This window comes from Acipenser ruthenus, chromosome 14 (genome assembly GCF_902713425.1).
Source record: "Acipenser ruthenus chromosome 14, fAciRut3.2 maternal haplotype, whole genome shotgun sequence".
Classification (NCBI taxonomy): Eukaryota; Metazoa; Chordata; class Actinopteri; order Acipenseriformes; family Acipenseridae; genus Acipenser; species Acipenser ruthenus.
In genome coordinates this window covers 37252759-37266267 of record NC_081202.1, presented here as the reverse complement: position 1 = coordinate 37266267, position 13509 = coordinate 37252759, and the positions used below count along the sequence as shown (strand labels likewise).

Sequence of the window (13509 nt, the reverse complement as noted above, 5' to 3'; positions counted from 1 at the left end):
CTCTTCAAAGAGCACCTGTAGAACTCCTCTGTTTGTATCCTGGGACACTATCACCCTTCATGTAAATGTGCTTTATTTTGCTCTTATCAGCCCCTATTTTACTGCATTTAATCCTGTACTTCAGAATACTGTAATCTGCCAAGTTTTTAACCTGTAGTACTTTGTATTTAATCACATCCTGATGTAACTATCACTATTTAATCATATCCTGATGTAACTATCACTATTACCTGCTGTATTATTGAATTGTGGTTTGTCAAACTTGTACTTTACTTGTTTTATTGTATTTCTTGCTCTTATTGTATTACTTGTATTGTAACGCTTGAAATGTTTTTGCTTACGATTGTAAGTCGCCCTGGATAAGGGCGTCTGCTAAGAAATAAATAATAATAATAATAATAATGTGGGTTAGTTCAGTTGACTGAACAGTGTAAATGTTACAATGATAAAATGCTCACAGTAGATGTTTTCTCCAGTCACTGAAGCCCCAGAACATTTTATTAACAAACTGTTGCAGTTGGAATACAATAGATGTGTAAACAACATAATGTGTTGGCCAGAGCGTGCTTGGTAAGACAGGTGGGACAGCGGTTGCACATTGTGTCAGTATGGGGTTGCAGTGGTGAGGCGAAATTCTAACTGGAAATTGAGAAGAAAACGAGTCAAATACATAAACACTGCCTTTGTTTCTAGTTAGTTGAGAAATGCGTACAAACATTACTTTGCTTTTTTAGCCAAGAAGAAGTCCTTTCTGTGCTGCAGATTACAAGTTGAGCAGGTTCTTGACGGACTGCTTGTACTGGAGAAGGGTGCTTTCGCTCTCCCCTGCATTCTTCAAGTTGGTAACAGAGTTTCTGTATTCCTGCATGGGCCTGGAGCTCAGCAGCTCCTCTCTTGGAGCGGAGCCGTCCTCAGACCCCTTCATGCGAAGCAGTGTCTCCACTGCGTTTCTCTCAGAGGTGCTGCTCTCCCATAGATACTCCTCCATGTCTGCCTCTGTCTTCTCCTTCTCCCAGGGCTCATGTTTCTGAATAAATAAAATACATTAAATTAATCATCCTGTCATATATGGGGAAAAGGACAGGTTTAAATGGTATTCATTTATAAATGGTGTAAAGCACAGGGCCCATAGTTGCACTATTTATAAATGACAAAGGGTTGGAGGATCTTGCACTAACAATCACTGTACACCACAAGATGTCTAGATTTCCAACATACAATTCTCGTGGGCTGAGTTATTTTTAGAAGATGGGAGAGATTTGTGGTAAAGATCATCAGTACTAAGCTCGCTGGGGATATGAACCCCCCTATTGGTTGATAGGTCTGCAATCATGAGAACACAGTAATTAACTTGTCAGCTTTTGTAACAAATACCAACAAATAATTTATAGCATGCCCAATTATTACATTTATTTATTTATTTTTTAAATTTGGAATCGGCAATTGTTTTTTTTTTTACCCCATTTTCTCCCCAATTTGAAATGCGCAATTTCGGCTCACCGCTGCAAACCCTGCGCTGACTCGGGAGAGACGAAGACGAGCACATGCATCCTCCGAAATAGGTGCAGTCAGCAATCCACTTCTTTTCACTCTGCAGGCTTGCCATGCAGCTACCTCAGAGCTACAGTGTCGGAGGACCACACAGCTCTGGACCGTTTGCAGACAGGCCCGCCGAGGGCACCCAACCTAAGCCTTTCCCATCCCGGGCGGCGCTCGGCCAATCGGACCGCCAGAGCCAATACAACACCGTGTAGAATGCCCATCGAAGATGGCTGAATCTTTACCAGGTGAGCCACTCGGGGACCCTAGACTTTTTTTTTTTTAAGTGCTCAAATTTGACAAGGTTTGACTGTGCTCACTGTTTTTGAAGATGACACTTATGTCAGTAAAAACGAAAGCGCTAACTAGAATTACTGCACAATTATGACCTGCTGGAACCAACTCAACAACATTACTATCCTCAATCAAGTGTGTTAAACTGTATCCTGTCCAGTTTCAAGTTCTCTAAACTCTGATGGAGGCTGCCTTTAAAAGTGCTTTCAAAAAGCATATCAACTCCTGCCAGGAAAGCTGATGCTTCTCTTCACTGAAATTATTCCAGAAAGGAGAAGCATTTTGACATCTCTGTTGTACAGCAAACAACAAGCATCTCTCACAGAGATCGAGTTTCCAAGAGGTAACCTAAGAGGAACAGCGCACCTGGCTGATGCCAGGGCACAAAGTATCTCTTCATATTTCACCGGTCATAAACTTCACTTACAAAAAAACTTTGTCCGTGCCCTTAAAGCATGGTTGAGTTTCAGATTTTTCCAGACACTGTAATCAGAACTAATGACCATCATTACATCTATCTCGTCAAGAAAATCCTTTTGCAACCCACATCCTTCTGGGATTTGATAGATACAGGCTGATAAACAGATTAGCCGCCCCCTCTGTAAACCACACAGAGAGACAGTCAAGCTTTAATAAGAACTGGTTATCAGAACAGAAGACTAGGATAGACTGCTTCTTCACAGCTTGCAGTATGAAAACACAATCTGATTGCTTAAATGGAAAAATAATTATGACAAACCAAATATTTATTTAGAAAACGATTTAATACGTTTTACAATAGACTTCAGATACCTTTATCTGAGATAAAAAGAGTTTAAGAAGTCTTAATCAAACATACAGTATACAAGTAATTGTTGCAGTGTTCTAACATTATTTGCATTTCAAAGATAACGACAGTAACTAAAGCATTTAAGAGCAGTCAGAATCAGAGATGAAAGTTACAACATTTTTGTATTGTGGCATCTCTGCAAGTTTGGTAACAGAAAATATGATCGGTTCCTTGCTGACTCTAAATGTCGTTTAAAATATGACAAACTCACAGCTAGAGTGTACATGTAGTTCAGAGTATATTACTTGCTGTACTACGGGTGGTACGATAAACGTTAACATGATACTAGCGATAACTTTCTTAGTATTGATTAATTGTTCAGCTGGAAAATTATTTAAAAAAAAAAAAAGATAATCTTATTAAAATCGACAACAACTGAAGTCATCTAAAGATAAACAGGATCAGTGCCACTCTTCTACTTATGTTTTGTTCCTCTCTTCCTGTAGACAAACCGACTTGTCCATAAAGAGTTGCTGGGGGATTAAGATCCATGCAATTAAACTGGGCATTGGAAAAAACTTCATTCAGTTTGACTAGCCCAGATTAGGAAAAAGTCTTTATTAAAGAAGTTAGCAAGGCCGTGAAACACTGGTGCACAAGATAAACCTAGACTGAGCATGATACTTCATGGTAAAAGTATAGGAGTGACAGATATCAAAGTTGAATGGCCACAATACCACATGATTTAAAAAAAAAAAAAAAAAAAAAAAAAAAAACTACAAAAAAACAAAACACAGGCCTGTCGGCAAGATGGCAGTTTGAAAAATAGATATGGATTATCTCAACAGAAACAACATCATAAAAAGGTAGGTGTAAAAATGGTAGCTATAGGGCTAAAGCCTGTTTTGACATCACAAGGCTATTTGTCAGTAAATGTTGGTTCTGCTTGATAAAAGGAAATCATTGGAACTGGATCAGAAATGAAAAGAAACCACAAAAGGTGATTAAATTATTCCTTGGAAGCAAAATCATGTATCAGTCAATGCTCCTGAGCTGGTTAAGAATTTAATTAAAAGGAACATACTTTTACCGGCCTGTTCCCTTCACTGTCTGTGCCTAACCTTACTGTAATCCCATTGTGCAGGTGGGCGCTGGCACGATTGCACACCCTGGCTTATGAGCAGCTGGCAATGGAGGATTAAGCCTTCTATGTATCCACTGAGCAGGGACAGCAGAGGCTAACATGGAAGCTTCCCTCAATCCTGCCCCGGATGCACCACACTCCTAACCACATTCCCATCTGTGACATGAAACCCGTCTGTAAATCTCATCTCTTTCCAATGTCAAACTGAGGCTTCTATAACCCAATCTGCAACCAGGCAGTACACATGATTGCTATTTATTAAATATATGACCAATCTACAAGGTTTCCTTGACTGCAGTATATTCCTGTTTGTTTCTGCAGTGAGAGATTTAAAACCTGCATGCGGTAGTCAGTAGGAGACTTCCACCGTCCGTGTGAGCTGGAGAGATCACAATCCTACCTGGGGCTGAGGGAGTGCCAATTGAAATCAACTTGATCTTGATCTGCTGCTGATGGAAATAAAAAAGTCTGATTGGAAATTGTTTTCAAGCTAGTCCCTGTGGCACATTAGAGGGTAAGGGAGAAGTTCAGTTAACATGGCCTTCCTTGGCCTCTCTTTGAGACCGTCTGCAGGTTTGACATTGAGCCAATAGTGGTTTTGTAGCTATTAATGGATTACAGAACACTGTGCAATGTTTTCATTACCACATTTGTTTTAAAATGTTCTGATGCATTTCTATGAGAATTGAAAATTAGGTCAAATTTACATAAAGGGTGTGATGGTTGGTGGCCACCGTACTGCAGACGTTTCAATACATTTGCACATTACTGTACGTTACACGTGTTTTCAGCTTCGGTTCATGTTATGTTGCCATTATCTGTTTTTTGTTACCCACCTCATCCACTGTATGTAAAACATATTTACATGACACATTGTGAAGATAAGGAAATTAAGTGGTGATGACGAATGTGGTGGTCCCCATAGGACCAACACATTTTCAAATAAAGGGGTGTAAAGCCAGTGCAAAACTTTCCAATTGGAGACAAAATCATGGGGCAGTTTGGATTGTGAAAACGAAGTTGGTGTAAACTTGGTGTTATCAGAGAGGTGTTTTACCTCGATTGTTTCAAATGTAATTAATGTAATTAATTGCCTTTATACAACTATTTATACAATCAAATCTGGTGTGGAGTGGCTCCGAGTTTATTTGCACCAAATATGAATTCTAATCAATTTTAGACATAACTGGCAGGCTTGCTTTGAGTTTGTATGGAGAACAGAACCGACCTAATTCAAATTTCCATTCAAATCACAGGACAATGTTAAAATGTTAACCCCGCCAGCCCTACCTCCTCTGTCTACATACATATTCATACCTTTAGTAGGTTGGGCTGGCAGCTGATATTGTCAAATGATTTGAATGGAATGGGGAAGTCTGTTCAGTGCAGGCAATTAGGATCTACATGCAAGCTGAAAGCAAGCTTTGACAAGATAGATAATGAAAATGATAAAATAGTAAGGGGAATGCAAAAAAGCAATTTAATTCACATTCATACTCTTTGACTAAATCTGCTTGAGTTAATTCTACTATATCTAAAGCAAAGGCCTTTATTCTGAGTTGTTATCAATTTGGACAGAACAATTCCAGGGTTTTTCAAAAGCTATACTGTAGTGTGGCCCACTCAAGCATGTGAAAATACTGATTTACACCAAGTAACCCAGGGCTTCACATTCAGTATTTGTTTTAGTGTAATATGGGGCAGTCTGTTTAACCTAGTACTGAAACAGCTTAACTTCACCAGTTTGCATTCACAAAGAACATGTTTTGTTTTTCCAACCCTCATCCTTGATATTTACCTGTAAATCTGGGAAGTTAATTTTATTCACATGTTTAATTTCATTATTCCTTTTTTTATTTTTTATAAAAACATATTAAATTCCCAGGAAATTCTATATAAAAATAGAGACTTGAGTGTATTGCGGTAGACTGTTAATAATAATTACATTTTCATAGTATGTGATTAAATCAATAGTTCACATGCTGTGTGCATTAAAATAAAACCTCTTGTATTTCAAGTAAAAAGGCTGCCCCTCTTGTGCAAGAATAGCATCCTTCTGTGTTGTAAACATGAGACTTTTCCAGGAGGGTAAACCCGTTCTGCATGGGCTCCTCCACTCCATTAGCAGACGGCAGTTACTTCAAACACTTTAACCTTGCCTGAATCATCTTTCCTCACTTCAGGAAAATAACCAGGACAGCTTAACTAATGAGCAAACAAGCAGTGCCAGGGGAGTCTGGTCTTTAGGATGTTTAATACATAGCTCCTTTTCCATTAAAGGATTCTTTAGGCTGCCAAGAGCAAATCCCTGGGTTTTAGCTGCCAGGCCTTCATGACTTCATGACTTCATGCCTTTCAAGGGTTTCACCTCTGCAGTCAGGGGATTGAATCAGCTCACACCCTAGGCTGGTGGTCCTAACCCAGTGGACAGTAGTCTGCAACACAAAACCACCATACTACTTGGCACAATCTGTAGCTTCCAAGGCGGAAGTTCTTCTGGTCCACACCTTTCATCAGGGGTGTAACCATCAGTCATGTATCGATGAATCGTGATACTTTCTTTACGTGATATATCAGCTCATAAAAGAGGTACGTATTGTTTGTACAAATAGTTCTTTAAAAATCAAGAAATGTTTGTTTTATAGTTGGTATGACTACATACTAACCCTTGTCTCACTGAATTTTTGTCTTAATAGTTAATCGTTAAATTCATTCTCATTATGCATCAGTTAAGACTACGATTTTGGCACTAATTTTTAGTACATTTCACAGGCGAAGTGCGGCAAAAAAACAAGAATTCACAGAAAGGTCACCAAATGATGTAGTTTTAGCTACATCAACATATAATAATAATAATAATAATAATAATAAATAAGATTGATTTTATATAGCGCCTTTCGGGGATCACAAAGCACTTTACATACATAAATGGCAATAATCAAATAATAAGAGCAACAATAAAACAGCACTACAGGAAAATTACAAGAATAGAAATATAAAACAGATACAAACACACACAGAACTAAAAGCAATTTAAAAAGCCATGGTAAAAAGATGTGTTTTTAAAAGAGATTTAAAACACATTACACAAGAGCTTTTAAATAGTACACCAAAACCAATAATAAAGACTATTGCATTTGACTACTGATAAGTTTAAATGTTAGAGTACAAAACTTACAGTACATACTTCAGGCTGACATCATTTGAGGTCGGAGTGGAGGGTCTCCGAACCTGTGCGACAGGTCGGAATTACATCCTCTGCACTCTTGCGACGTGCATCTATGTCATTCTAAAATACCTCACTGGCACATACCCACATCTCTCGAAATAATATTTGAAACTCTCCCTTGGTTCTCTCTGTTGGTTGAAAGGACGGATGTACCAACGACACGATTTCCGTGACCTCCATGACAAAATCGTAGCCTTATGCATCATACACATAACCCATCAGGACCATCACGTGTACCGTGATACATATCATGATACGTATTGTATCGTGATCTTAGTGTATCTACACCCACACCTTTTAAGAAAAACTAAATGTTTTGACAAGAACTAAAAAAACTTAGAAAACAACCTTTTTGAGTTGTTACTTCAGAGTTAATTTTATTAAAAGGATTAAAAGACAATACTTTGATCTATGAAATATTTCCTTGAACATTACTTCCCAAATCGGGACACACGTGGGAGGAGGGGTGGGGGCAGTACATACAAACCAGTAGTATTTCTATAGTCAGATAAACTTAAAGCGTTTGTAAATAAACAGGACTGTGAACAGTTAAAAAGCAAACCAAAGAGTTATACTTGAGTATAAAACTGAACATGACTGTGAACACATCCGCTTTAAAAAACCTGTTATGTGTAACAGAGTTCCTATTCAGCAAATTCCTCTTAGCAGGATGCATACAAATCAACAAGATAGCGCACAAGCAAGGAAACAGTAAAGCACTCAGGCCAGGGCTTCAGATCTCTAAACAACTCCCCTCCTCCCCCATACAGTTTACCAAGTAGAAGACAGTCAATCCAGACCAGACACTGCAGAACGAAAAACAAGGGCCTGTATTACAGTGCCTTCCAAAGATAACATCAAACTGGTCACTCACCGCAGGGACTCGAACAAAGACTCCTTTGCTGGGTTCAATTACCTGCTTACAGCATGTTATGCTAGCACTGTACTTGGAAATAATAACCGTAAGGGCATCTACCATCTTTAACAAACAACTTGATTAGGTTATTTCAGAACAAACTCATTAAGTAGTACATAGGCAATTAGTCTCCAGCAGCGCATACTGCAAGGAAGGTAAAGAGGACACTGTTTATTCAGTTTTAAAACCACTGACATATTTCTCAGGAGTTTACTCCAGTCTTTAATTAACAAAACTAGATCTGATCAACCTATACCATGCTGGGATAAGAAACAGCTGCATTATTTGACAGTACCACAGAATCCACCTGGATTGCATCAACCCCCACTTTTAAGAGTAATCTTGGGATAAACTATGCGGTTGATGTAATCCAGCATGATTCCCCAGTGCTATACATGCTCTAAAAAGAGGTCTTTACCTTGGTTGATCAAATCAATTACCTGTTATATCCATGACAGTTTCAAAAAACAAATTAAAAAATCATAGAAAATGTAATAACATGATCTGAAACTGGCAGTATCTATGACAAGTATAAACATCTGGCAATATCAGGACAGATTAAACAAAAAACATATATAATATATATTTCAATAAATGCAACAAATCAGAATGTATTTGTACAAAAAAACAAACAAACTTGAAGTTACTTACTTTTCTAATTTAAATTCTTCCATGAGCATTACACTCCGTAGTGCTTAATATAGAAATACTACAAGAAACTTGACAAACCTTCCAACCAGAAGTCTTGTTCAAGATCTCTCTTTTTAAAGTAATGTACAGTAGCAGCTACATGTTTAAATGCAGCCCAACACTGCCCCTTGTGGATTCTATTGACAAGCTACAGAGTTAAAAAAAGGTTTGTTTTTTCTTTGTCTTTACACAAGTAAATAACTTTTTTAAATGGAGAAAATGAGTAAACTAAGCAATATAAGCATGTCAGTCCCATTCACTCCCACTACAACTGTAAATTCAAAATCTGAACTACTGTAACATGAACAAAGACACAATCCTGAGCTACAGTATATCCACTATATAAATGTGTGAATGTCTTCACATACACACCCATTTCCCAAAAATCAGACACTGTCTTAGATTACAAGTACATTGTTGGTTAATATATGTATTTGTACCAGCTTTCAAAACAGTATAAACATGTTAGGACTTCAACTGTATTTTTAAATGTTTTTTTTTATTTTTACCACCACTAGGTGGCGGTAAAGTATTCCTAAACTGAGCATTACCAGCGAAAATAAAAGGCTTGAACTAGATGCAAAAACACATGCAATTACTCCCGAGTCACATGGTGCAGTGGAAAGTGCCACACATTTAACACTTTACCATAACAGTCAAACACAAATAGAAAACTCCTTCGGACACACCTTCAATCCAACAATGTGGGTATTGGTAGATGGACGCTTCATTTCCAGCCCATCAGTCTACAGCTGTGGTCAAAAGTTTTACATCACCTAGAATTTTAGGATTTTTTTTTTTTTTTTTTAATTAACATAAAATGTATATCTTTTATCATATAAAATCAAAAACTACAAAATGATATTATAAAAGTCCACCTGGAGTTTTATATGGAAAACTACAAAGCAGTATGTAATTCAATATGTTAACGTAACATTATTTAACAGGTTTCACTCAACTTTATGAAGCAAAATTAGTTAATACAGGGTGATACATTTGGCCATACTGTACATTCATACCATGATGAACAAGTTGTTACAAATGTCCATTCAAAGGTTTGTTATATCAGGGAAACTGGTTTAAAAAAAAAAAATAGGCTTCCTTATCTTAACCAATCGCAACCAAAACTTCTGAATAAGCAGGTCATCAAAAACGGGCTGTATATTTTGCAGCAGAGGCAACATTTTTGAGAGGTACAAATCGGAGCTGCTACAACCAGAGATGAAAGTGAGGAGAAGTATTAAAAAAAAAAAAAAGTTGAAAAGTGTCGGGAATCTGGGATCCACGGCCATGTTGGATTTTTTGCTCAGGAACCCAAATTAAATGAAGTTAAGATTCAGATTACACCTGCAATTAGAATATAAAGCAAACAATAAGTGAACTTCAACTGCTGTTTTCACAAACCCAGAGATGCCAATACTTGAGTGAACAAAACGGCACCTGCCAATAGAAGTATTTTTTTTTCCCCCAGGCAGGATGGTAAAATAGGGTCTGTGAAACTTGATACAAGTATCCAGGCAAATAAAATAGGAGGTAAAATATATGTAGTTTCAAGTGAAATCTATTTTTTCTTAAATCAATTATTTTCTTTTAATGTTCTTGTTCCTTTGGATCTCAAATGCAACTTGTTTACACCAGAAAGTCACTCCCTTTTAATTGTTAAAGGTAAAAAAAGAACTATGTACACTTTCAATTGCTTTTGTTAATTTCTATTTTTTGTGGCACCTTTAACTCTTGTTTTTTGAGCTTTAATAATAACAAATAATAATAATAATAATAATAATCATAATAATAATAACAATAATAATAATAATAATAATAATAATAATAATAATAGAACCCACAAAAGCCGCCACACAAAATACTTTCAGTGCGGGCTGGTAGTGTAGCTAGGGGAATGAATTACTGAACTACGTGAGACAATAAAACAAATATCAGCTATGTTCTCAATCCATCACCAGCACCACGGCATTAAATAATAATTCAATTATTCAATAACCGGTTACACCTGGAATCATTTTATACAAAAACTCTCATATTTTACATGCATCCATTTACAATAAACATTCATAAAATTTACATTACACATGTTTCTTCAGTTATACGTATTTGTTTAACCTGCATGAATACCGTCATTGTTTACAAACACGATCGTTAAACTATTATATTGTTTACTCGTTATTATTATCAGTGTCATTAATATTCTCTAGTCCCTAACCATTACAAGACTAAACATCAGCATTAGCCTCTCTCTTGGAAGATTAGCAAACACATGGCCATAACAAAACCCTTGTTCCACATGTAGCTACAGCAACTGCATTAAGAGAAGCGCCCTAATCTAAATACAGCAATACATGTCAAATACACTTTGCTCAACAACATGCACGATACATAATAAACTACTGCTCAAATCGCCAGCAGAATAACATTATCAATAATAATCACAATAACAGGCACTGAAATGTTAGTTAAAATATTTTTTTTTTATTATTTAAAATATTACAAATAGTTCCCTGTTGTAAAAAATAATAATAATAATAATAATAATAATAATAATAATAATAATAATAATAATAATATTCATGTTAGTTCAACTGAGTTTTCGTGATCCGGATGGCTGTTGTAAAGCAGAGCTGCAGCGTTCTCCAGCCAGATTGTCCTGAGACGCTGGCGTTGAGCACAGAAAAGAATCCCAAGTTTGCTTCATTCAATTTATGTTTAGCGCTTCCCATTATACAATCGTCTGCCTGCAAGTGTAATCTACAGCATCAAGTACAAAACAGCACATTACCATCGCGGTGAAATTCGTCTTTGCCAAACTCGTTGATCCGATCTTTAGGGGTGACTGTTACTGTTTTCGGCATCTTTGAACAGCTCTGGATACTGACTGAAGTAAACTGAAGCCTCATTCAACACTGAACTTGAATACCGGAAGCAGTGTTATACTAGATAGACATGTTTATGTAAATTTAAAGCAAAGTGGCCTGTGTTAATGTTTATATATTATACTTTGATTTGGTTATTCTCAAGCAAACAAAAAAAAGCCTTGCATGTTTTTTGCCTCTCCTCAAATGTAAAACCAAAAAATCTCCGACATCATAGAAAATCTGTGTTTTTCTGGGTTATCATAGAAAATCAAATTGGTTATGTGATACAAAGAGGCAGCCTAAGTCTGCTTTGCCTTCACACATATGTAAAAGCCGGCTCTGGCTGCATCGAAACGGTGGCTAAATCTAGGCCGGCCCTGGGCTGCCTTTTCTTTTTTGGAGCATTCTCATATTGGCTCTTAAATCACAAGTGTGAACGGGGTCTTAGTTATTGTTGTACAAGACGCAAGCGTACCGTCAGTATATTCAACAGGAAAGCATTTCTTTTTTTTTTTTTAATAATTTAATCGTTGCCAATTATTTTTTATTATTTTCTCCCCAATTTGAAATGGCCAATTATTTTTAGGCTCAGCTCACCGCTACCACCCCTGCGCTAACTCGGGAGGGCGAAGACGAACACATGCTGTTCTCTGAAGCGTGTGCCGTCAGCCGACAGCTTTTTTTCACACTGTGGACTCATTATGCAGCCGCTCAAGAGCTACAGCGTCGGAGGACAATGCAGCTTTCGGGCAGCTTACAAGCAAAGCCGCAGGCGCCCGGCCAGACTACAGGGGTCACTGGTGCGCGGTGACCCGAGGACACCCTGGCTGACCTAACCCTCCCTCCCCCCGGGCGACGCGCAGCCAATTGAGCGCCGCCCTCTGGAAGCCCCCGTCCTCGGTCGGCAAAGGAATAGCCTGGACTCGAACTCGTGACGTCCAGACTATAGGACACATCCTGCACTCCACACGGAGCGCCTTTACTGGATGTGCCACTCGGGAGCCCTAGGAAAGCATTTCCAACAATGGCAGAGATGGTGCTCACGGTTTGAAGGTGAGCTATACATGTCTTTGTCACCGTTGCTTTAGCTCACTCGTTGCACAAGTAAAATATATATGCATCTTAATTTTTCACCAGCACCTTCCTTCTGTTCCATTATGTTCATTATTTTCTGCAATGTGAACTGTAGAACTGCACCATAACTGTTTAATTCACAGTACTTGTTTGTGGACCAATGATATAGCAACTTGCCAAGACAGTCGTCAGCAAGCATCAATGGGGTACGTAATGTAAAAAACAATACTGTATTTATCAATCAATCAGTCGTTATATTAAGGCTAGATATCCATATTTGAAACAAGATATCCATATTTGAAATTAAATACAATGCAATGGAAGCACAAATAACAAGCTACAATTACTGTTTTTATACAAGCTAATATTATTCCAGCGGTATAAACCAGCACACACTGGTAATCCATTGCAGGACCACGGTAACACATCAGCACCATGGACCTACCATATCAGTTCTGTTGTGGTATATTAATACCAAATCCACAGTGTTAATGCGGGTCCGATAATTGTTCTACAAGAGTTTCTTCAGGATAATACACTTCAGTGTCCAATTACTTTACCTGCCGGTTATTTATGATAAAATAACAACATCTGTGACATCTCTACTCTTCGCTACTTGCAGATTTTCTTTCTGGGGAAGGTTAATTATTACTGACCTGAAACAGGGTGACCCCACTTCATTTGTCAGCTGCAGTCTCCACCGACTGAATGGAATATCACTGTCACTAGTTCCAAACCTGCAGCTAGCATTGTCTTTTCTGCAGCTGACACAAGCATACCACTCAGATTGCTTGGTTGGTTTTACAGCACAATGGCATATGACCTGTAACATGTCACTAGCTTGTCAGCTAAGTAATTGGTTTCATGCACATGAGTGGACAAGATGTGCCATTGCAGGGTCTATTTAGAGACCTTTATCTGGCTGAATTGACTACACACAACCTTGTAGCAACATCGTAACTCAATTTAAACATTCCAGCAACTATG

The 13509-nt window shown here is 37.8% G+C and overlaps 1 protein-coding gene across 1 annotated transcript in view; it reads right to left on the bottom strand.

Annotated features, from left to right (window-relative positions):
* Window positions 1-475: 475 nt before the first annotated feature.
* mrps35 (mitochondrial ribosomal protein S35) overlaps window positions 476-13509 on the bottom strand; it is a 34398-nt gene continuing 21364 nt past the window's right edge. The window contains exon 8 of the mRNA XM_034032377.2: window positions 476-1027. Coding sequence (XP_033888268.1) covers window positions 764-1027 — 264 coding nt within the window. The 3' untranslated portion in view covers window positions 476-763. The remainder of the gene's footprint in view (window positions 1028-13509) is intronic.